This window comes from Myxine glutinosa, chromosome 6 (genome assembly GCF_964187855.1).
Source record: "Myxine glutinosa chromosome 6, kmMyxGlut1.1, whole genome shotgun sequence".
Taxonomy (NCBI): domain Eukaryota; kingdom Metazoa; phylum Chordata; class Myxini; order Myxiniformes; family Myxinidae; genus Myxine; species Myxine glutinosa.
In genome coordinates this window covers 59,177,952-59,204,411 of record NC_136266.1, presented here as the reverse complement: position 1 = coordinate 59,204,411, position 26,460 = coordinate 59,177,952, and the positions used below count along the sequence as shown (strand labels likewise).

The 26,460-nt window shown below is 43.1% G+C and overlaps 1 protein-coding gene across 1 annotated transcript in view; it reads left to right on the top strand.

Annotated features, from left to right (window-relative positions):
- The first annotated feature begins 400 nt into the window (after nucleotides 1–400).
- LOC137429085 (protein-lysine 6-oxidase) overlaps nucleotides 401–26,460 on the top strand; it is a 63,343-nt gene continuing 37,283 nt past the window's right edge. The window contains exons 1-7 of the mRNA XM_068119104.2: nucleotides 401–419; nucleotides 530–982; nucleotides 3,509–3,654; nucleotides 3,877–3,985; nucleotides 6,674–6,811; nucleotides 14,074–14,230; nucleotides 15,506–15,601. Coding sequence (XP_067975205.1) covers nucleotides 412–419; nucleotides 530–982; nucleotides 3,509–3,654; nucleotides 3,877–3,985; nucleotides 6,674–6,811; nucleotides 14,074–14,230; nucleotides 15,506–15,601 — 1,107 coding nt within the window. The 5' untranslated portion in view covers nucleotides 401–411. The remainder of the gene's footprint in view (nucleotides 420–529; nucleotides 983–3,508; nucleotides 3,655–3,876; nucleotides 3,986–6,673; nucleotides 6,812–14,073; nucleotides 14,231–15,505; nucleotides 15,602–26,460) is intronic.

The window sequence follows — 26,460 nt, the reverse complement described above, 5'->3', positions numbered from 1 at the left end:
GTGAAATGGTCTTCTACAATTCCTGAATTGGGAAGTACTTTTTGACAATTTTTTTCCAATGTGAAATCATCTCTTTCAGGTTTAAAAACATCAACGGTTGTAGGCTGTCATTCATATTACACAATGGCCTTATAACTTTGCAAGTATGAATAGAATGGAGCCATGGGGAACAATGGGCCTTTCAATCATCTTTATGGTCTTTGTCTGGAGTACCTGAGTTATAAATGTCCGTCTGTTCCTGTTTGTCTGCAGCCTGAGCGCCGGACGCATTACGCATCGGTTTCTTTGACTCCAAGAATTCAACTGCGGATGGCGATGCTTGCTTGTGTTGGCGACATTGGAAGGGGAATGATGGGAGGGAGGAAAGCGCGGGGCGGTGGAGTGGGGCTGAAGGTGGGCGGAACGCGCTGAATGACTGGGTAAGGAAAGTTGGACATGGGGAGGGAGCTACTTGGGAAACTCTGACGGTCCGAGTCTTCTTTGGAGGTCTTACTCTCTGTGTTTCCTGTTTTTCCTCTTACTCCTGCAGCAGCAAAACCTCCACCATGCAGCCCCAGGTTGTACTTAGACTCATGTTTCTCTCCCTGTCAGTCTCACTGACTGCTTCGCAGACCTCCAGCTCCACCTGGCGGCAGCTCATCCAGTGGGAAAGCAACGGACAGGTGTATAGTCTTCTGAACTCGGGTCCTCAATATTTACCCCCAGGGGAAAGTCCGGGCAGCAGGTCCAGCACATTATGGCTTGGAGGTCATCAGGATTTGGGAAGACCTCGATACAGCCCCACAGCTGTACCTTCCCGTGTACCCACTGCGCTATCTCCGCGGCTTCCGACTGCTCCAGGTGGGACCTATTGGTGGCCTTCGATGAGCCGAGCCTCTCCGAGCTCAGAACTGCCCAGATCTCGACCCAGAGTCAGTCCTGCACCCGTACCAAGACCTTCCTCACCAGTGTACAACCAGTGGACGACGTTCGACAGCAGCAGGTCTGTTCACGACATTTTATCCTATCGATCATTATAATAATTTTGGGACAACCGCAAGCCAAGAGTAACATCAGGAACTCGGTTGAATGCTGAATAACGATTAAATAAAGAGTTATTGCATTGACAGGAAGTAGTGCCGCACGTGCTGCCTTCAGGTGAACGATTTTGAAAAGAACTCGTTAAATAGACAGTGGAAAACTAATTGTGATGTAATGATATTTTTCCACTTGCTGAGAGCTAGCTCATAGTCGGTGAGGGTGTGTACCTACAGGTGAATCGTAACACTTGCTGAGAGCTAGGTCATAGTCGGTGAGGGTGGGTACCTACAGGTGAATCGTAACACTTGCTGAGAGCTAGCTCATAGTCGGTGAGGGTGGGTCCCTACAGGTGAATCGTAACACTTGCTGTAACGATATCTGGAGATGGAGACACCACACGAGTACGTGGTTATTTTACAGTACAATTTGTACCTCGTAACGAAGCCATAGTCTGATAACCAAGTAGGTCAAAACTCCATATACTAACTCATGCACTCAGCACTCATGGAGAAACCAACGATCTCTGCGTACCACCAATGGGGGAATTCAGAATGTTGGAGAATATTATCGTTACTATTTCATAGATGCAGCTCAGCATCGATGTGGAGACTGTAAGTTGTTTAATGGGACCTTCTTAAATGTATGTGTGTGTATGTATGTATGTATGTATGTACATATATATACTGTATATATGTATGGGTTTCCGACACTGCCTAGCTAGGTGAGCTATTCCCAGAGGCGGTTTCAAGATTTGCTGAATATTGAAAAGCTATGGAGTTATTGAGTCCTCTTAGTGATTACCTGTAGGCCAGCTGCACCACTGCCTGACCCTGCATCCCAATATACACTTTATAGCGGCCTTTGGTGGCCTCCAAACACTCTTTGAGGCCAACTTGCGGAAGCTTAAAACCTTGCCCAGATTCTGAAGTTCCTACACCCAAAATTTGGGGCCTCTAGGTGCTACGGTTCAGCTGTGAAAGAATAACAAAGAAACACACAAACACTTTATATATATATATATATATGAAGGTCTTGCCCACAACTTCCGTGTTTGAAACAGAATCATGAGATCGGTATTATTGAGAAAATAAAATCTGTGCTGGCAAGAGAACAGTCGTTCTTTTCAACAACAGTCATTTGGATTTTGACTTTTTATTTCCCACTTGGAGTCAGCTACAGACAAGCACGCATTACAAGGAAATTTCAGGCAAAAGGAATGCAACAACTGGTGTCAATTTTCATGCCGAATGTCCAACCCAAACCGCGCTATGATAATTTCAAACCTCCCCGATCTGAATGCAATCAAAATGTCTGATTCAAATCCGCATACTTGCCATGCGTTGCCAAAGTCTAAGCACGAGAAGACATCATCAGACGGGCCAATTCCGATCTTGCCATTCTTGATTTCCTACGGAGCGTCTCGGCTCCGACGTGCTTCCAGATTTTTGGAGTAGACGTTCCGCGCAGCGTGAAAAGTCCACCGAACAGCACCAGACGTGAATTGCGGTCCGTGCAGCTCATTCGGTAGTTCGCTGGTATCCGGTTTGCCCCTCTTTTTGGCCGAGCGATTGAAGCAACTGGCAAGGTTGTATTTAGTTGGTTGGCCACTCTTAACTCGTAACACCGTTTTCTAAAGTTATCTTGCATGTTGTCCATTGTTCCTCATGATGTTTGAAGGATGGAACACCAGAGGCTGGATTGCAGGAGCACATCCCTGGATTAGAAGGCCTATTAATCAGTTGACAGTTTGATTGCTTTGAAAATCCATTTCCATTAGCGGTGCCTTGTTAACGTCACGTTGCCTTCACCTGTATCTCACGTTTATTAGCAGGTGCAGCTGAAAACTTTGAACACTCCCTCTCCAGTCGCCAACAACGGAACTCACACTTTTAAATGGGAAATTGGGGGCATGTGACCGCAAACAAATATGGCGTGTTCTCAGATCACGAATCGTGGTGACAACAATCGTCTTCCATATTATGCGGTTCTTGTAACCACAAACTGAGGTTCCGATGGCGGTACACACAACTTTTCAAACTTTCTCGTTGCTCTCGTTGTTCCACTGCCCGCTGATTCACCTATTCTCGGTTGGACTCGCCAATTTAAGTGAAGGCTTGTCCAAAACTTTTTTTCTGTGTATTCTGGAGCGCAATAGATGTTGAAGGAATTCCACTGATTTATTTCCCCCACAGTGCCCAAATCCTTGTGTTGGCTTAGCGGTTAGGGTGCCGGCTTGGGATCCTAGGATCCTGGGTTCGAATCCCGGTCGATCGTTGAACGCACCCTGTCATTCTTCCGATGTCGGCAAATTGAGTACCAGTTCACTGGTAATTCCCTGTGCGTCGCAAGAGGCACTAACAGGGTTGGCGGCAGGAAGGGCATCCGGCCATAAAACATTGCTTCAAAAAGGGGACCACGGTGCCCAAAAAAAGGCCAAGCCCTGCTCTGCGGGGAAAAATGGCCTCTAAAGGTGTTTTTTTTTTTACAGTGCCCAGTCGTCACAAGGCGCCGCAGATGAACCGTACGTGCCACGTCGGCGACGTATCCAAAACAACCCGTACTACAGAAACCCCTTCTCCAGGGTGTTTAACCAGCCGCGCACTGCACCAAGCCAGCAACAGACTCGGCAGCTCCGTGAGTCCTCCTGCACCTGAGCTCTTCATTCTCATTCATACACTGATCCCATACCACGATGGATGTTTGCAATATTTCTTAATGTGGTTATATTATTTGACATTGCTTATTATTCTTGGAAAAGTCTGGTGATCATGTACAATTTTTGACTTAAAATTTCTAACCCTCAGCAAAGATCAGATGAAGTTTTTATATTATCCTGTCTTTCATCCACATCGATAGGCCTACCAGATTTGGTTCCAGATCCGTACTACATACAGGTGTCTACTTACATTCAGCGTGCCCACCTATACTCTTTACGCTGCGCCGCAGAGGAAAACTGCTTAGCACGGTGAGGTGTGCCCTCTGGCAAACGATGAAAGGGACCTTTCTTAAGCGGGACACAGAGCTTAGGTTTAGGCCTTAAGGGTGGAACTAGGACTTTGAGTCAAGGTCAAATGTTGACTAAGTCTGCTCTAAAAACACTTCCTTGCATTGCATATCTTTTATGCCACAAAATAATAGGATTGATCAGCTTATCTTTAATTTTCAAAATTGTTTTTAGTTTCCTGCCTTTTCTCCTGATTTGTAATTTGCCCGAATTATGAAGCTTTTCTTTTTTCAACACTCCATTGACACCTTTATATTCAACGGTTGTTTATGAATCTCGGTACAAATCTATGGTACGAGTCTCAGCCCAGGTACAAACCGTCATCCTAGTGTCTCGCAGGTAGGGCAAGTCATCAGTGTGTGCTGTCTCTCTGATGGACATGAAACTGGGAGTCCCGTCTGCCATCATTGGTTTGTGGATGATAAGGATCCCACAGTGTCCTTCCCAAAGAGTAGGAGAGCCATCGCCGGCACCCTGATTTTTTTTTTTACAAATCCCTGCCCTGACCCGCAGAGGGCATTGAATCAGCGGGCGCCCGCAGCCAATGATGCCATTCACAGCCTTGTGCTGCATTCTATAGAAGAAGACCTCTCACCCCTTTGTTAATGAGTAACACCACCCCGTCCCCCCATACTGACCCTTTTCTGATTTCTGAGGGTCATGCAAAAGATTATGACCTCTTCTTCTTCAAAATAAACAAAGTTACTGCAGTTTTTTTGGATTTAGGTAAATTTTGATTGTCCACAAGACCTTCCACATCTTTCGGTAAGCTTACACTATAGCTGTTGCTGTAAGTCTTCCAACATCTCTCGGCTTTCTAAGAAATCTCAATGGAGTGGTTTGATTGGGATTAAGGTCGACAAGCATCTTGACGGAATAACATTAACCTTCTTTCTTAAGTCATATTAGTGTTTGGCATGGCTGTGGTGACATCACTATCATCATTTAAGCAAACAGCAGTGGCGTCACGAGGGTTGGTGTCACCCAGTGCGGTAACTCATGGTGTCATCCCCCTCCCCCCCCCCCCCCCCATTTGCCAGGTTCACTATGTTAACAAATATAATTTCGTTCAAAATTTTGGGAGATTAGCAAACCTGTACATTTTTGGAATCATCAGAGCATGGAGAATCCGAAAATCAATGTTGGCATTTGCACAGACACAGATTTTGGATTTTCAAAATGGCCGCCATAAAATACATATTTTGCGCGATCTCGGCTTCTAGTCAACCTAGAAACTTCATTAAATATGCGAATCCTATGTTTTCTGGGTCAAGGAATCCAATAAAGGCCTCAAAATAGTGCTCAGGATTATAGAAAAGCAACAAGCAAAGGTAATTGAAAACCATTGTCTTTATATTTGTGATATAACTGTATTACATAATACATGATATTGCAAGTCCTTTGAAGTTATAGGTTTGGGTTTATAAAGCAAGAAAGCAGCCTTGTTAGTATCAGATTGAACTATAAGTCCTATACACAGGATCTACTAGGTGTATCCCGTTCAGGAATATGCTTTTACAGATCTTCATCACTGTCCTGAGGGTCATTTTCGCAAAGGTGTCTACGCAAATGTAAACATTAATTTTTGGATTCCTCATGCTCTGAATATTCCAAAAATGTATAGTTTTGCTAATCTTCAAAAATTTTGAACGAAAAAACATAGTGAACCTGACTACATGGACCATTGGACCTCCTCCTATACCAGACCATACAGAATCCTTAGTAATGTTTTTTGTACTAATGTTACTCGTAAATCGTAATTCCCGTATATCACTGAATGTAATGGCAATAGTAGTGACAGAAACAACTAGCAAAATTAAAATTACACCTTTATATTACAATATCATACGCACAGCCTAAATGTATTTACATTTACATCGTTTCATGTGGTTAAAGTGAAAATTCGGTAAGAAAACAATAGAATTCAAAGTAAAAACGTTTAAGAACTACATCAAAATTATGTTGATTTTAACGTTAAACTTTATTGTTACATGAGATACATTAATGGATTAGGCTTGCATAATCAATAACGGCCCAAATAATGTAGAACTTGTAGACAAATGCATATGGAAATATACTCATACATTAAATAATACCGTAAAAATAAACAGGAACAAATACACAAACATTTCAGCACTTGGTGAACATCTCGACGAATTCAGAACTTTCCTTTCCTGGCCTTCAAAGCTGCGAACTTGTGAATCACTTCATCGAAATCAATGCCTTTCGCCAACTCACTTTCAATTGATAATATCGCAAGATCGGAAAGCCTTGACGCTGCAAAAATTTGGTGTCACCCCCTCTGATAGTGTCACCCGGTGCGGTCCGCATCCCCCCCCGCACCCTCCTCGTGACGCCAGTGGCAAACAGAGAACGTTTACGAACAATCCGAGACGGTCTGTACCATGGAAAGTGATTTTAAGAGGTTGTGAGTTTCGAAAACACATACCAGACAAGGTGTAGCGACAACATTTACACTGGAATTAGACTTTTCATACTTTATCTTGGGTAAATTTCCTCCGTCCTACTTTTTATGCACCCAGTTGAGATTCCTATGAAAATGCCATACTGAATAATAGATGAGCAAAAGATACAATTTGTTATTGGAGCCAAGATCTTACACTCACTCGAATTTCCTGGTATTTGCAGGACGGCCTATCGCCCGGGTGCTTCAGATTTTGAAGTACGAATCCTTCTTCGCTTCCCACAGAAGGTCAAGAACCAGGGCACAGCAGATTTCCTTCCTACGCGCCCTCGTAGTGACTGGGAGTGGCATGCCTGCCATCAGTAAGCAGCAAAGTTCAACCATGAACAACGATAAGCAGAAAACAGTGTGTGTGTGTGTGTGTGTGTGTGTGTGTGTGTGTGTGTGTGTGTGTGTGTGTGTGTGTGTGTGTGTGTGTGTGTGTGTGTGTGTGTGTGTGTGTGTGTGTAAACAGTGCCCTTCACAAGTATTGGAACAGTGAAGTCAAATTTGTTATTATTACTATATACTCAATAAATTTGGATTTGAGATCAAAAGATGAATATCAGGCAAGAGCACAGAAGGTCAGCTTTTATTTATTGGTATTTCTATGTTTATATGTTTTACCATTGTAGAACAATAGTATTTTTTTACGTTCAGTCCCTCCATTTTAGGTAAGCATAAGTATTGGAACAAATGACTGACAGGTCTTTCTTGTTGCATTGACTGTTCACTCGTAAGAGCTGTGAATGTCTCGTCTTGGTTTTTACCTTTGCTTTTGCCTTGGGAGTCTGCCTTGGGAGTCAGTAGAATAAACCACCATGAAGGCCAGAGAACTGTCTATGAAAGAAAAGCAAGCAATTTGGAAGCTGAAAATGCAGAATAATTCAGACACAACCACAGCACAAAAATTGAGAATAGCAAATATAACAATTTAGAATATCTTGAAAAAGAAATAAATCACGAGTGTACTTAGCAATAGACAACGACCAGGTCAGTGAAGGAAAACAACTGCAGTTGATGACAGAAAAATCATCAGAGCTGTGAAGAAACCCCTAAAACAACTGTCAGTGACATCACCAACAACATCCAGAGTACAGAGGTGCAAGTATCACAATCTACCGTTTGTAGAAGACTTTGACAGCAGAATTACAAAGGCTATGCCGCAAGATGCAAACCTCTCATCAGCATCAAAAATAGAAAGGCCAGATTAGAATTTGCCAAGAAATACAGAAGTGAGCCAGTAGAGTTGTGGAACAAAGTTTTATGGACAGATGAGACCAAGATAATCCTTTACCAAAACGATGGAAAGGCAAAAGTATGGAGAAAGGAAGAAACTGTATATGATCCAAAGCATACCACCTCATCCATGCTTCAGCTTGCATGGCTGCCTCTGGAACTGGCTCACTCATCTTTATTGATGATGTAACTAATGATGGCAAGAGCAGAATGAATTGAGAAGTGTACAGACACAATATGTCTGCATATGTACAAGAAAATGCCTCCAAACTCATTGGGCTGCCTTTCACCATGCAGCAAAACAATGACCCAAAACACACTGCCAACGCAACCAAGGAGTTCTCATCCAGGGAAAAAGTAGAAAGTTTTTGACTCGCCAAGTCAATCTCCTGATTGAAATTCAATGGAGCATGCATTGCACTTTCTGAAGGGGAGACTAAAATCAGACATCCCCCTAAAAGAAACAACAACTGAAAATGGCTGCAGTAATGGTTTGGGAAAGCATTGCAAAGGGAGATACCAATAATTTTGTGATATTAATGGGTCACAGGCTCGATGCATTTATTGCATGCAAGGGGTATGCAAGGTTTGAAATAAGCGGTGGCCCGGGTGACAAGTGCCACCAAAAACTCCGTTGGGCCACCAAAACCTGGTCCTAGGTGGCCCGTGTGGCCACTTGTCAAAATCATTGATATATTCGGTCAGTTACAAAAAATGTGCAAAAACAGATCCTTGCAACCACAGACCAATCAGCCTGCTCCCAATTATCAGCAAAGTCATGGAATCCATCATTGCTTTGGATATCAAATCCTTCCTCTTCTCCAATGACTTGATCTTCGATCATCAATTTGGATTCAGACCAGGTCATTCTACTCTGGACATGTTGCTTCTGCTGTCTCAACAATGGATGGAGGTCCTCAATGCCAAACAGGAAATCAGAGCTGTCGCCCTTGACATATCACGCGCCTTCGATACGGTCTGGCACCCAGCTCTGCTCACCAAACTCTCCTCCTATGGTATCCATGGAAATCTCCACGCATGGTTTGCAGACTTCCTCTCTGGTCATAGTCAACGTGTGGCCCTGAATGGATTTCTCTCATCTCCCCGTCCTGTTCTGGCTGGAGTTCCCCAAGGTAGTGTTCTGGGCCCCGTGCTATTTCTGGTCGTCATCAATGATCTCTCCGACTCTCTGGAAAATCCTTTCTATCTCTTTGCTGATGACTCCACTCTCTGCCGCTCCATTCCTCATCCCTCAGATCGGCAGTCTGCAGCCTCCTCACTCTCTGCAGACCTGGACAAAATCACAGACTGGTCAAACAAGTGGAACATGTCTTTCAATCCTGACAAAACTCACACTCTTACTATGTCTCTCCGAAAAGACTGATTGGAAAACCCTCCCATCTACTTCCTCAACAATCCTCTCATAGAAATTCTGTCGCTCAAGCTTTTGGGTCTCACTATCTGCCATGATCTTTCTTGGGAAAACCACATTTCCAAGCTGGCCTCCAAAGCCAGTCGCCGACTGGGCATCCTCAGCCGTGCAAAGTCCTTCCTTGGCACACCTGAGCTCCTCACCACATTCAAAGCTTTCATCCGCAGCTCAATGGAATACTGTTCCCCCCTCTGGGCCGGTGCTCCTGCCTCACACCTAGCTCGGCTTCACGCTGTTGAAACCAAAGCTTTCAGAATCATTGGAATCTCCTGCGATGAAGCTAACTCCGAGGGCCTTTCACTCACTTATCACAGGCAGGTTGGTGGTCTTTCTGTCTTCTACCGACTCCTCTCCGGCCTTGAAAGTGACCGGAGTAATTCCTGTTATATTGCCTGTTTCTGTTTTGGGAAGGTGTGTATATATAGCAGCTTGAGCATCGTTCCACCTTATCGTGGCATTTTTCCAAGGCCACTTCAAATGGCAAAAGTAATACCAAGAATAATGATAATAGCATAATAATAATATTAATAATAATGTGAACAATAATTGGCAGTAATAAAACGAATAATGTGATCCCTGACTGCTCCCGTAGATATATTTTAAATTATTTTATGCGATCATAACAACGGTGACCCCATAATGATTATACTCACCCGACACCGCCAGCCGTAAACACATTCGCACAAAAAGCTGATCCAGGTGTGTCCCATTACCAATCAGCTTGCCAATCCAGCCATCCCTTAACAGTTTCAATGGAATGCTAGTTTGAGTGCTTAAGGCACTTGGCGAGCGCTGTACAAGCTGCTTGGTAATGGAACACACCGGCTGAGCGGTATCGAAACTGGAGCGAACCCCGCTGTGGTGATATGTAGTTAGTGAGTGGCACCAGCGATTAGTCATTACCTCCATCTTGGATTACCATAGTCCAGGGAGGCTGTTCAGCTCACTGGTTTCAGGTAAAAAGATGGTGTTCTGTTATGTGTTCTGTTATGTGTTATGTGTTCAGTGTTCTGTTATGTTTTCGGCTGCAATCACAGGCATTCCCGAGAGTTGAAAGTGACCAAAACATCATTTTTCACAAATAAAGAAACTTTCTTTTATATTAAATAATATTTTGAAATGTTTAACGGGTTTTGTTTTTTTATCGTTTAGCTCTCGGCGGTGAAGTTTCAACCTTGTAGTATTTGCCTGATCAGAGTCGCCGATTCGGCCTGTGTTTATGTTGATGTGTTTCATTTATCATGTGAACGTATATTGTTATAATCACCAGTAAAGTGGCCACAGTGATATTGAGTTATTGTGTGTGTGTGTCTGTGTGTGCCGATGGTTGTTAGCTCAATATACGGGTTTCAGAAGGTGGAACGGAGTCCTCCCAGGACCCAAAGTATTCACCTCCTCTTAGGTAAGGGATCATGGTTCATGGACCAAGCTGTTCAACTTTTTCAGAGTTTTGTTCCAAGGGCTCTTTTCAGGATCGTCACCGGACCCCGGATTGCCTCCAGTTATAGTTCATTTGTGGTAATATTCCCGGGGATGGTTTTTTAAATCTCAGTGAGGTTCTTCTTTATCATTCCTGTTGCTCCAATTATCACTGGTACAATTTCAATGCTCTTCAGTTTCCAAGATCTCTTGACCTCATTTTTGAGGTCCTGGTATTTGGTCATTTTCTTGATTTCTGCGTTGTTTTGGCCAAAATCGCTGTGTACTGATATCTCAATAATCAATGCTGTCTTTTCCTTTTTGTTCCTGAGTATGTGTGTATGTGTGTTTGTCGTTGGTTGTTAACTCCATAATATGCAGGTTTCTTATTGCTTTTTTTTTTCTTAATGCTTAAAAAAAGGACAATCAAAGCAGCAATTGTTTCTGGACAATTATAAATCTGTAGTTTAGCCTCCACACCCACACCACTGCACTTTCATTCCATTTTAATTGGGGCACTGAGACTCAATTATTCTCTCAGACCAACTCAACTTGACGCTTCTGACTTACTAAAATCAGACTCAGTTTTTTCCATGGAGCAGTTTCAGACCAGCTCCGAAGGAAAACAAACAACAGAGGAAAACAAATGTGAATCAATCTGTCAATAGAACCAGATAAAGTCCATATGCGTTCATATGCATTCACACTCTCAGCTATGCCTGTACCTCTTGCGTTTTAGTGAGGGAAGGGTATTCCAACATGGCGGCTGCTTGCCCAGCGAGTGTGTGCTGCCGCTGCGCTCCAGTTGTATATACAGCTCGGTGAACACACCCCAGCACATGTGTGAAAGACCGACCTTGGCTTGCATGCCCCTAATGCCGCCTTGGGATATAGAAGCAAGGCCGTGAGCTTGCAATATGCACACCTCACACCGTTAGCCGCATGCTCGTCACGCAAATTCACACTGTGTTAAATTAACTGTTCTTTCATCAAATTTTGACCCAATATTTTTTGAAACTAAATGTTCATTAAATAAAAATACTCGAATTTTACAATGACAAGTCTTTTAGTACTATTTGAGATTTCATGACTATAATAATCTTGTCAATAGCTGAAAGTTGGGCAGAGTTAAGAATTGTTTTGGAAAACGCAATAAATGGGTTTAATATGCAAAGAAAATTTTCTTCAGCAAACATTAAAATTGTCCTCATATTATTTTGCTGTAAGTTAGGCGGTAGATGATTGAATAGCTGACCGGGAGTGTTCTGTTCTTACGAATTGCGAGGTTGCTGGGATGAAAAGCACTGAAATTTGATCTGTAGATGTCGTGAGAAATAAAAATTTAAACGTGGACAATGATTTTTATGAACATTGATTCACCAGCAAATACTATACGGTCGGGCCACTAAAAATGCTGGTGGGCCACCAAAAGATCTGTTTAGGTGGCCCGATAGACCACAAAAAAAAATGAAGCATGACCCCTGTGTTGCAACCACATACTAACTATTATACTATTTTAATTCCTTTGAAGGTAATCTGTTCCAATACTTATGCTTACCTGAAATGGGGAGACTGAACATAAAAAGTGCAACGGCAAAACATATACAGTCACGTGAAAAAGCAAGTACACCCCATGTAAAAGTTTTGACTTTTTCAACGTATTTCAACATACAGCTATTTGATCTTCATCTAGATACCCAGATTGCAACAATATTGATAGATAAAGGTGATATAATATAACAAATATCATGAAACATTTACATTTTCTAGTCCATTGTATAATTTAAATAAACATAAATGCAAATTTCGCATGTGGAAAAAGTAAGTACACCCTTGGCTCCAATAGGTGGTATTGCCCCCTTTGGCAGAAACAACCTCAAGGAGGCGTTTCTTATAACTGTCTACCAGTCTCTGACTGACTGGGAGAAATTTTTGCCCACTCCTCCATGCAGAATTCTTTCAGCTGTGCGATGTTTGAGGGGTTTCTTGCATGCACAGCTCGTTTCAAATCCCCCCACAACATCTCGATAGGATTTAGATCCGGGCTTTGACTTGGCCATTCCAGAACCCTCCATTTCTTTCTTTTCAGCCATTCCTTGGTGGATTTACTGGTATGTTTAGGGTCATTGTCATGTTGCAAGGTCCACCTTCGGTTGAGCTTCAACTTTCCAACAGATGGCCTCACATTATCCTCAAGCACCCTCTGGTACAATGAAGAATTCATCGTGGATTATATGATGGTGAGCTTCCCAGGCCCTGATGCAGCAAAGCTGCCCCAAACCATTATATTTCCACCACCATGCTTTGCAGTAGGTATCAGGTTCTTGTGGTCAAATGCTGTCTTTGGTTTTCGCCAAACATGTCTTCTGGTACTGTGGCCAAATAGCTCTACCTTTGACTCATCTGTCCAGAGCACATTGTTCCAGAAGTGCTGGTCTTTGCCTAGGTGTTCATTGGCAAACTTTAGTCTTGCCCTGATGTTCTTTCTGGACAGCAAAGGTTTCCTCCTGGCACACCTCCCATGTAGATCAAATTTGTGCAGCCTCTTTCTAATGGTAGACTCGTGCACTTTGACATCAACAGTGGCAAGAGCTACCTGTAGGTCCCGTGATGGTATTCTGGGGTTCTTAGAGACTTCTTTCAGCATCTTGCGGTCTGCTCTCGGGCTGAACTTGCTGGGGCGGCCTGGCCTGAACAAGTTGGCAGTTGTTTGGAATCATCTCCACTTGTAGATGGTTTTCTGGACAGTCAACTGATTGATTTCAAATTGTTTGGAGATGTTTTAAATCCCTTCCCAGACTCGTAGGCATCTATAACCTTCTTTCTGAAGGCCTCAGAGAGCTCTTTTGATCTAGGCATGGTGACGCCGCACATATCAACAACAAAGAGCAAACCAAACTAAATGTGTGAGGTTTAAATAAGACAGGTTCCTCCAAGATCCTCTCTAACGATGTTCTAATCAGTTGAACCTGAGCTGGTGCACCTGATTCTAATTTTAGGTATTTGAAGTAGTGATAAATGTAGGGGTGTACTTACTTTTTCCACATGCGAAATTGGCATTTATGTTTATTTAAATTATACAATGGACTAGAAAATGTAAATGTTTCATGATATTTGTTATATTATATCACCTTTATCTATCAATATTGTTGAAATGAAGATCAAATAGCTGAATGTTTAAATATGTTGTAAAAGTCAAAACTTTACATGGGGTGTACTTACTTTTTCACGTGACTGCATATTAATAGAAATACCAAGAAATAAAGCTGATCTGCTGTACTCTTGTGTCATATTCATCTTATGATCACAAATCCAAATTTCTTGGGAAGAGTGTTTTGTAATAATAACAAATTTGTCTTCACTGTTCTAATACTTACAGGTGTCATCGAGTCTGGCTCTCATGTATTCTTCCAATGATCTTTATTTGTTTCTTCTTCTGTAATTTTCAACCAAGTTGTGACAAAATGCTGATCTTCACATGCTGTTCTGCTGCAGACATTATCATAGCATGGACGAGTTCAGCCATTACAACCTGCTGGAAGCGGCTACAGGAAGAAAGGTCGCAGATGGACACAAAGCAAGCTTCTGCCTGGAGGACACTACTTGTGACTATGGCTTCCACAAGCGTTATGCTTGTACAGCACACACGCAGGTGACACATTTCATGAAGGCACCAATTATCACCACCACCATTACATTATGACAATCACAATGATGCCATGACCCTGCACTCGCGAAGTGAAAAGCAGGGTTAGGCGATCGGTTTCATACGTTTGGCATACGTATGGATGTGCGTGTCGACATTTTAAAAATTCGTTTTCTCGGCAACCGTTGGTCCGATTGACACGAAATTTTCACCATAGGAGCGCCTCTGCCTGTATAATTTTTGTATTCATAATTATGACGTCATACGTGGTATGGACGCCATCTTGGAAAACATTACACCTCTGTATCTCCGAAACCGCTCCATATAAAAAATTTTTTAAACATGTCTTATTGTTAAGTACTCCCCTTGCGGAATAAGATATGTAAATGATGATGTCATCGGTGCCTTAATTATGACGTCATAATTCGACAGGGACAATGCTTAGTCTGACCAGTTTGAAATTTGAGCGTGGTCTATGCAACAATTGTATTTGAAAATATAAATTTATGATGTCATTGGTCATGTGGTCTGGCAGCCATATTGGATCAAAAAAAAACCCTTCACAAACAGAAGAGTTGGCTCGCACCAAGTTCACTGCGCAGGGTCAGTATTCTATGAATACCATCTAGTTTTTTTTTAGGTGGGAAGTGGAAATATGGTGGTTGTGTTCCTGGAACCAGTCAGGCAGATGGAGCCCATTCATTTTCAGAAAAGCTTTTTAAAAGTTTTTTTTTTTCCTGCATTGAGCAGATGTTCATGTTTCAGCTGATGACTGGTTAGTGCTGGGAATAGCCTGGCAGACGTGCCATTGTTTTGTGCATCGGAAACATGCTTCATGATGCAAAGTTAAGAGAGTTACTGTCAAACGGAGCGGTCTTGTAACATGTGGTGTGTGGTTACGTAAGTTCAAGTGAGATCGTCGTTAAATAAATAATCGGAAAATCATCAAATCGTCCTTCAAGAAAACAAACGAATCCACAAGAATGTAAACGTTGGCAAGCAAGATCGTATAAAATTGTTTATAAATCGTGTGCCCTTAACAACAGAAATGTGGAAACTTAACTATGATAAACCAAGAGTCAATATGCCTATTTGTTTGAAATGAATGAATGTTTTTAGAGCTCTGACGTGGTTAAGTGAGGTCAAGAAGATGGGCCAGCTGGTTTGACGTTTCCTCAAATTAATGGTAACATATACTGATGGAAAATCTTGTCTTTCGTGCTCGTAAACCAATAAGATGAGCAGGTAGTGAATTACCTTTTGCATGATATGTGTGTGCAGGGTCTCAGCCCTGGCTGCTATGACACATACAATGCTGATATCGACTGTCAGTGGATAGACATCACCGACGTGCGCCCAGGAAACTACATCCTGCGGGTAGGTTTGTATTTCTGTTGGTCTCAAATCTTTTTGTCTGCCCTCAAACCCCTCCCCAAAATGCATACACACACACACACACACACACACACACACACACACACACACACACACACACACACACACACACACACACACAGAGTTCTCACTATTGCTCTCCCACTCACTACACAAAGGTGGACTCTGCTCTCTGCAGTAGTTTCAATGCAACCAACGTGCCTTACATTTAACCAAGTTTCTGCTGTAAGTAGTTTCCATTACTTGGTGCATGTTTCATCATTATTTGGGCTCTACAGTGTGGGCTAAGTAAGCTCTTACTTAATTACTTTTGAATATAATGATCAAGTTTCATGGAAGAACTTATGGAAATGAGGCTGGTATTCACCACATGGTCTCATGATATATCCGAAGCTGTTCCTCATGTTAATTTGCTGATGGTAGGACACCTAGCAGGAATGGTTGGTGGGAGGATAGCACTTGGTGTCAGCACCTTTAATATATAAAAAAAACTTTTAGGCACATTATATACAGGGTGTTTATAAAGTCTCTATCTATTTCAGAGAAATAACGGGTATCTAAATACAGACTTGGCATTTAATATGGAATATATTTTTTGTGGGGGTGAACTTACTTTTCAAGATGACTTAGAACCAAAAGTTCATTGGAATTATGTTGAAATTATTCTAGATTTTGTTAATGTGACCTTTAAAAGAAACAAAACCACATTTGACATTTCGAAGCAAATAAATTGATCCTTGAAAGTGATGTAAACTGATATCGAACTCAATTCACGGACAGTACTGTGTTAAACTTCTGTACGTTTTCCAGAAGTATCTCTTTATTTTGCACATTAGTCCAAAAAAATTTCAACAAAAACAAAAGCTAAATTATGACTGGGATTACGGACAGTAAAGTTACAGTTCAGTACTTCGTGTAACCCCCACGAGCATTCAGGAGAGCACGTACACGTCGAGGCATGCTGTTCACGAGATTTGCCAAGGTTTGGACAGGAATCGCTTGCCATGCAGTGACAATAGCCTGCTGCAATTCACGCACAGAGGTCGGCTGCTGGTCCAAGTTGTCGATTTGACGCGTTAATTCTGCCCACAAGTTCTCTATCGGATTCATATCCGGGGACATAGCAGGCCCCTCCATATGCTCGACACCACAGTCAGCAAGAAAGTGTTGGATCATGCGAGCACGATGAGGCCGTGCATTGTCATCTTGGAAGACAAAGATTCCTCGAAAGGCTGCACGAGCAAATGGAAGCAATGTTTCTTCCAGAATGGCCCTGTACTTGAACTGGTTCAGGTTTCCATTCAGAACAACCAGGTCAGTTTTGCCCCCAGCATGAAAAGCAGCCCATACTGTCACCCCACCACCTCCAGCTTGGACTCTTGGCACTATACAATCTTCGTTGTGGGCTTCATGCACTTGTCTGCGCACTCGGACGCGGCCATCTTGACGATAGACCAGAAATCTAGACTCGTCACTGAAGGTCACGTGATTCCAGTGTCCTGGCTGCCATTGACGGTGCTCTCTGGCCCACTGCAATCAGCGCTGGCTGTGTTGTCTGGTCAGGCGTGGCTTTCTTAGGGGACGCTTGGCACGATAGCCTGCTTGAACCAGTCGTTGGTTGACTAGCCTTCTGGATACAGGCACATTTGTCAGTTGCTGCCACTCAGCCCTAAGCCGATTAGCTGACTTGGTATGGCCATTGCAGACTAACCGGTGCAGCTGGCGATCATCTCTCCTTGTGGTTCTGCGTGGACGTCCTGGCCTCGGTATTGGAGTAGGGACACCCCTCTGAACATTTCGTTTCAGGATCTTTGACACCTGACCTTGAGTGATGCCATACTGCCGAGCAATAGCACGCTGTTTCATGCCAGAATTTCGTAAAGCCACCACTCCATGACAAACAGCATTGTCAAGTTGACGGACCATCTCCAGAGGAAGCGGCAATAACTTTTGTAGATGTGCAGCAGTTGTTTTCCACTAATACAGAACGCAACAACCCTTATATACCTGATTGTGAAGCCAATCGTCAAATGTACCTGTCCTTACATTTTGTTACGCCACCTGTGATATAATCCTGTTATTGACTTCTTGCTGCGAAAGACAGTCAGTGATATGGTTCTTTCAACAAAGACATCACCGAAGGGTAAAAGAAACTCACCAGATTGATATACTGAGGTCAGAAAGTAAACCCAAGTCAAGAAGAAAAAAAAATTCCATATTAAATGCCAAGTCTGTAGATAGGGACTTTATAAACACCCTGTACATGCCCTATGGGAGCATAAATACCATGGAATCTATCTGTATAACTATCGTCAATATTCACTCAAATTATACTAATGGAAAGGTGGTGCACTTGTGTGGTATAAATTTGAAAATGCGAACTACATTTTTGTATCTCACCACCGTTGCTGTGTTGCTTCGAACTGTTTGACAACGTTTTCCCGATACATCAACAAACGATGAGAGCCGAGATGAAATGTACATGTCCACGTCAGGGGATCTGTATGTACAAACAACAGCCAGCAGTCAGATCATTGCCTTGTTAATGAAAACCATCACCAACCACATCAGAAAATCATTAAGTCGTCATTCTTGGAAAAAACAAATCCAGAAAAATGTGAATAATGTGCAAGCACGACCATTAAATAAGAAAAAAAAATGGAGTCTGGAATAAGGCAACTGCTTCCTCTTAAATGGGCATAAGAGGGATCGGGAACTCACAATGCCAACACTACTACCAGGAGCCGCCACCCACACTACAATTTATTTTATATGCAAAGCAACAACAACAATAACATGCAGTGCGCTCCAAGTTAATGATTCTTCTTCTTCTTTCATATACATTACACGGCTGTGGGTAGTATCGTTTTCTGGGGGCGCTGCAGTGCTTTTGATGCAGTGCCCCCTGTAAATTAGGGCAGGAATTTGGAATTTGTTCATGGTGCCGGCGATAGCTCGCCTACTCTTTGCGAAGGACACGCATGCTGATAGACGGGACTCCGAGTTTAACGTACATGCGACGGATAACACACACATTGATTAATCACCGGGATGACAAGTTTGTAAAATACTCCTCCATAATGCATTATACATGCACGACATTTTTTATTGAAGGATGTAGAATGCTGCATCCTGGATTTGATTGATTCAATATTTTTTTCAAGATTTTTTTTTCCCAAGATTTTTCTTTTTTCAAATGTTTTTTTTTTTTTTTTTCAATTTTTGTTCAATCAAAAATTTCAATTTAAAGATTACAATTTTCATTCAATTTCAAATTCATTCAAGCAAAGATCACTCAGCTGATTTTAAAAAAAATCAAACTCCTCATTCGCACTCACTCTGCACACTTGGGATGCTTGTGTTTCGTATTGGACAGGCAGGTCATTGTGTGCCTGTGCCAAGAGTAATAGCACACGATAAATTCCTACAATGGCCTAACATTTTTGTACCATTGGCTTGGCACGCGGATGAATGATTCAACGTCGTTTCTACCAGTGCTGAATGAATGAGAGAATATTATTTTCCCCACTCATTGCGGTTCATCTGTGACAGAACTTGGCGAGTGATGCTGAGAGCGTTTGTTCTGTGGCCTGCGGCCTTTGTGCCAAACTCTTAAGTATCTCTTTCCCCAGTACATGACATGGAAATTCCCAAAGCAAAAGGACATTTGGCCCAGCTCGTCCATACTGCGCTTCCCCCTATTGCCAAAACTTTTTATTTTTTAATGAAAACTACTCTCCAATTATGTAATTGACTCCTGGCAATCTAAGATAAACTTTTGAATCCGAATACAACTTTTAGTCTGAATCAATATATCTCATGTTCGAGTCAGTACTTCCTGAGACCGAGCCAAGTTCGAGCCCATAAAATACAGATGAGTCAGAATGGGATTTTAACACCGTATTTGACCTGCCTTATGTAATATATCTCTTTAAAATTAATGTATTCCACATTATTCATGATGTGTGTATATATATATATCTATCTATATATATATATATATATATATATATATCTATCTATATATATATATATATATATATATATATATATATATATATATATATATATATATCTATCTATATATATATATATATATATATATATATATATATATATATATCTATATATATATATATATATATATATATATATATATATATACAGACTTGGCATTTAATATGGAATATTTTTTTTGTGGGGGTGAACTTACTTTTCAAGATGTCTTAGAACCAAAAGTTCATTGGAATTATGTTGAAATTATTCTAGATTTTGTTAATGTGACCTTTAAAAGAAACAAAAACCATATTTGACATTTCGAAACACCTAAATTGATCCTTGAAAGTGATGTAAACTGATATCGAACTTAATTCATAGACAGTACTGTGTTAACCTTCTGTACGTTTTCCAGAAGTATCTCTTTATTTTGCACATTAGCCAAATATTTTTTAACAAAAACAAAAGTTAAATTACGACTGGGATTACGGACAGTAAAATTACAGTTCAGTAGTTCATGTAACCCCTACGAGCATTCAGGAGAGCACGTACACGTCGAGGCATGCTGTTCACGAGATTTGCCAAGGTTTGGACAGGAATCGCTTGCCATGCAGTGACAATAGTCTGCTGCAATTCACGCACAGAGGTCGGCTGCTGGTCCAAGTGGTCGATTTGACGCGTTAATTCTGCCCACAAGTTCTCTATCGGACTCATATCCGGGGACATGGCAGGCCACTCCATATGCTCTACACCACGGTCAGCAAGAAAGTGTTGGATCATGCGAGCATGATGAGGCCGTGCATTGTCATCTTGGAAGACAGAGTTTCCTCGAAAGGCTGCACGAGCAAATGGAAGCAATGTTTCTTCCAGAATGGCCCTGTACTTGAACTGGTTCAGGTTTCCATTCAGAACAACCAGGTCAGTTTTGCCCCCCGCATGAAAAGCAGCCCAAACGGTCACCCCACCACCTCCAACCTGGACTCTTGGCACGATACAATCTTGGTTGTAGGCTTCATGCACTTATCTGTGCACTCGGATGTGGCCATCTTGACGATAGACCAGAAATATAGACTCGTCACTGAAGGTCACGTGATTCCAGTGTCCTGGCTGCCATTGACGGTGCTCTCTGGCCCACTGCAATCGGCGCTGGCGGTGTTGTCTGGTCAGGCGTGGCTTTCTCAGGGGACGCCTGGCACGAAAGCCTGCTTGAACCAGTCGTTGGTTGACTAGCCTTCTGGATACAGGCACATTTGTCAGTTGCTGCCACTCAGCCCTAAGCCGATTAGCTGACTTGGTACGGCCATTGCGGACTAACCGGTGCAGCTGGCGATCATCCCTCCTTGTGGTTCTGCGGGGACGTCCTGGCCTTGGTATTGGAGTAGGGACACCCCTCTGAGCATTTCGTTTCAGGATCTTTGACACCTGACCTTGAGTGATGCCATACTGCCGAGCAATAGCACGCTGTTTCATGCCGTAATTTCGTAAAGCCACCACTCCATGACACACAGCATTGTCGAGTTGACGGACCATATCCAGAGGAAGCTTTTGGAGACGTGCAGCAGTTGTTTTCCACTAATACAGAACGCAACAACCCTTGTATACCCGACTGTGAAGCAAATCGTCAAATGCACCTGTCCGTACATTTTGCCATGCCACCTGTGATATAATCCTGTTGTTGACTTCTTGCTGCGACAGACAATCAGTGACATGGTTCTTTTAGCAAATAAATCACCAAAGTGTAAAAGAAACTCACCAGATTGATATACTGAGTTAAGAAAGTAAACCCAAGTCAAGAAAAAAAAAATATTCCATATTAAATGCCAAGTCTGTATATATATAATATATATGTATATATATAATATATATATATATATATATATATATGTATATATATATATATATATATATATATAATATTTATATATTTATATATTTTATTTATATATTCATTTATTTTATATATTATATTTATATTTTTATGTTATATTTATATATATATTTATGTATTTATATATTATATTTATATATTTATATATTTTATATATTAATATATTTTTATATATTATATTTTTATTTTTATATATTATATTTATAATATATATACCCTGGTGTTGGGCTAGCGGCTAGGGTGCCGGCTTAGGATCCTAGGATCCTGGGTTCGAATCCCGGTCAATCGCTGAATTAACACCAGGGGGGTTGACTCAGCCTGTCATCCTTCCGAGGTTGGCTAATTGAGTACCAGTTCACTGGTAATTCCCTGTTTGTCGTTAAAGGCGGCAAAAAGGGTTGGCGTCAGGAAGGGCATCCGGCCGTAAAACATTGCTTCAAAAAGGGGACCGAAAAACAACAACAAACCACGGTTCCCGAAAAAGGCCAACCCCCGCTTTGCGGGGGAAAATGGCCTCTAAAGGTGGTTTAAAAAAAAAAAAAAATCATATTTATATATATATGTATATATTTATATATATATATTTATATATTTTATATATTATATTTATATATTTATGTATTAAATTTATATATATATGTATATATTTTATTTATATATTATATTTATATATATATATATTATATTTATATATATATATACGTATATTATATTTATATATATATATATTATATTTATATATATATATTATATTTATATATATATATTATATTTATATATATATATATATATATATATTATATTTATATATATAATATTTATATATATATATATATATTATATATGTATATATATATATATATATATATATATATATATATATATTGTTACAGACGTGGCTTGGATGTTATTTACCGAGCGGTTTTATGGTATGACCACGTCTGCACAAGTTACCCGATTGTGCCCGAACGTTGACTAGTCGCGCGATGCTGGCTCAATAAGAAAAAGAAGACACCCGGCTGGATTACAATAACACAATACGACACCAAGGTTTCGATTCTCAAGACCTCCGGAGGAGATTATATTCGTACGGAAAGGTCAGATTACAGGGGCTAGAAGTATAATCACAGAAAGACAGGCACTTAGACACACTCTTATATTATTCCCAACAGACGACAGATAAACGGGACAAAGCTGACTCACACGGGGGTTGATGGCAGGAAAGCGGTTGTCGATGGCTCCAGGTGCACCTGTGCTCAAAGGTTAGAATCGACCCGGTCCGGTCCAGAGATGCGGGAGGTTTCACAGCGCTCGGAGGGGACGTTCTTTCACAGGCGGGCCTTTCTCTCTCAGCGCTCGCAGGTCCTTCTTTCTCCAGCTCGGGGCGCATCTCTCGTCACATCCGGCGCGTGGCCGCGTATATCCGGCGGGGAGTGACACGCCCTCGGCTCGTTAGCTCCGCCTCGTGGAATCGGCATGGTGTTTCTCATTGGGTGCGTGCGGGGGGTTTACCAGGCTCCGCCCTTGACGAGGAGCTGACAAGGAGCCCCTTCGTGGTAACCCCGTGGAGCGCATGGTCTGGAGCTAATCGAGCCGGTGTGAGGACGCATCCTCCCCCGCTCCGCCGCCATCTCCTCTGTTGTTGTTGTAATTGTTGGGGAAGAAGATGGAAGGAGGTATGGGAAAGGTCCTAAACTCACTACTGATGCCATATAATCACATTCTGGTGCAACGAAGAGTCATAATTAATGGAGACGAGGCCTTAACTGACATAGAATAAGAATAACTAGGAAGATGTCCGAAAGTTGTCTACGTGTGGTGCGGTGGACCTGGGCACGACATTTAATGGGGGAATAAGGGGAAGGTCGGCTCTACTGATTGTTATTTACATGCAATGGGACTAGGGAATGGGGGATTGGGGAAAGTTGGGGAGTATTGGAGAAAATAGGGGAATATTTACAAGCGGATATGGAGGCCAAATTCCATATTCGCAACATTGCACCCTTCTCTACCCTCGGGGCGTCCCGACCCGATAAATTTTTACCTACTTTAGTGTGGCACGCAATGTAGTTCCCTCTACTATTAACTCTACCCTGAGTGCGACAGTTTTACAGATATTCACAAATGAGTAAATATGTCCCCCTGCGACGTTGCACCCTTCTCCTCACAGAAACACACCCACAGGATAACCGAATCCGGAAAGAATTCTCAAACTAAACATACAGCCGGTAGGGAGCATTATTTACAAGACTACGCTGCTATTTACACTACGATCCAGGACCTGTTTTTGGAGGAACACATGCAGATGTTATGCATAGAGAGAGAGCGCGCTTGCCAACATCGATACACCAACCCACGAGTGCTCTGTGGCCGACGGCCTTTAATAACGTGCAGAGCACCCTTTCCCAGCATCAAAAGCAACACCCCACCACCAATCGGTGCAGTCACCATTGTTCAATGATTAAAAATAAATGCGACAACCCCTAACCCTGCAGGTGTCTCTTGCTCTTCGTGTGGCCTTCAGTGGTGTTAATTAACAGTGGTTCACCTTTATGGCATAGGTGCCACGTTGACCCATAGGTCCATCCCCGGGTGGTGCTTGGCCGCAAACGAACTGCGGTCCATTGTGGGTGGCCACAAACATTGCGGTCCATATGGTGTATCGATCCCGGCAGCAAACAGCGAAAGTGCAGGCCCACAACTGCGCAGCCAGCACCTCTCTCTCCTCTCTCTCTACCCCAAAGCCAGATCCTCGGAGGTGGGAGACAAAAGAAGAAACAAGTGAGTAAGGTGGTAAGGGCGCAAAAGTGCACGCAATGTAAGGTGATGCACACTGGGGGCACATGGGAACCAGGTGAGACAGGTACGTTCCTATCGTACGCCCCCCCCCCCCACCAGGTAACCTACATGGCCCCTCCCTTACCCCTTACTGTATCCACACAACACAACACTACCCATAAACATCTACTTTACAAATCAACAAACATCCCTACTGTCTTCCCCGTTCCTCCCATAAACCAAATTCGTCTTCTCTCCCTCCTAACCAATCAAATTTGCCATTTTCAACTCTCATCAAAATTTGCCATTTTCAACTCAACATCAAAATTTGCCATTACCAATTCATCATCAGTCCCTCCTAGGGAGGGAGAGATGGAATCACCCCAATGTCTCATCCACGTCGTGATGCGTCTCACAAATCCTCACAGCAATCTCATTTCCTGCACAAAACAAAGAAAACACAGGTGTGGAGTCATCATCATCACCACAGGTAAGTGGCTGCGTATGGTGCGACAGGTTCATCAATCCTAACTATCTCCTAAATGACTTTAACAACTTTACACTACCCGGGGTCTTTCTCCGGCCAAACCATTGGCCCTCTTACACTATGGGTTCTAAAAACCAATTCCCATTGGCCAAACTGTGGTGCTCTTCAATTTGGGGTCTCACTCCCCCGATTCATCTCCCGGTGCCCTCGTACAATTTCTGGGCTGCGACGTGTACCTCTCCCAGTGGGTCTACCCACCTGCACACCTCCACCACTGCAGTTGCCTCCGAGCTTACCTGCTCCTTACCCTAACCTAACTACCAGGGGAAGGCCCTCTGGCACTCTCCCCACTCGGTGCCCTCTCTGGCACTGGGCTACCCGGGTCCATCCTCCGGATCCTCGGGCCCCATCCACAACTCTACCGGCTCCCAGAGCCCACCTGCGGCCTCACCTGGCCGACATCCTCACAGTGGTGGAGTGCCCAACCAACTACACACACTAACAGGCTACACGCCCAGCCATTTCCACGACACTAATGCACCCATCCACAACACCATTCTGCAACCGCACCACAAATGCCAATATCCATCCACAATTTACCTGTACCCTCTACCTAACACTTACACTACCCGCCCCGGGTATCCGTGATGGGGGTCCACTCTTCCCCCATTCACACCTTCGCACCATGCACACCACTCCGTACCACTTACTCCAACTCTCTCCACACACCTGTACTTGCACACCTGTGCTCTCACACCTGGTGCCACCTGCACCCTTCTCTCCCCAAGCGCATTTGCGCTGATCCACACACTCACTACTCACACACTGCTCCACACACCTGTCCAGTTGCACACCTGTGCAATCACACCTGTTCAATTCTCACACAGCATCATCTCATCTAACTACTCCCCTCTGAAACTTGCGCTTCCCAGTCGTCCCTTTAAACTATTGCGCTCCCACGTCATTATCATCCACACTAATCTACCTGCGTCCCCACTACAGGTATCAGTCACTAACTAAACTTAACGTTACCTACTGTCATCTTCGCTAGATCCCTATCAATATCCTAACCCACCCGGGCTAGTTTTCACTGCCATACACCCCATAAACTATTGCTCCTTTGCCCCACCATGGGAAGGGTGGCAGGGATGCCACCCTCTCCCACCGGGCCTATCGCTCCTCAATCCCCCAGTCCTCTGGCACTAATAAGCCCCCCTTATTCAGAGGTACTGGGTCCCGCCTCGGCATCTAAAGCCGAGGCAATCCACGGGGGCGCCTGCTCGCCGGTGTAAGGTCTTATCCGGTCGGCGTGGACGATCCGAGGGAGGGCTCGTGGCCCCATTTTGATCTTAAAGACCACGTCACAGATTTGCGACAGGACGACTCCTGGGCCTTGCCAGGGGGAGGTGAGTTTTGGGCACCTTCCCTTCCGCCTCCGGGGATTAAAGAACCAAATCTTCATCCCCGGAGCGTATTGACTCCCCTGGCTCCGGTCGTCGTACCTGCGCTTCATCTTTTCCCCCGCCAGATGGAGTTGGCGGCGGGCGAAGGCATGGACTAGCTCCATGCCTTCCTCTAGGTGACGTGCGTACCCCTCCCTCGGCGGGTTAACCACTGTGTCTGGCACGGGACCGCATAGCAAGTCGGCGGGAGCCCGTAACTCCCGCCCATACATAAGCAACGCTGGACTGC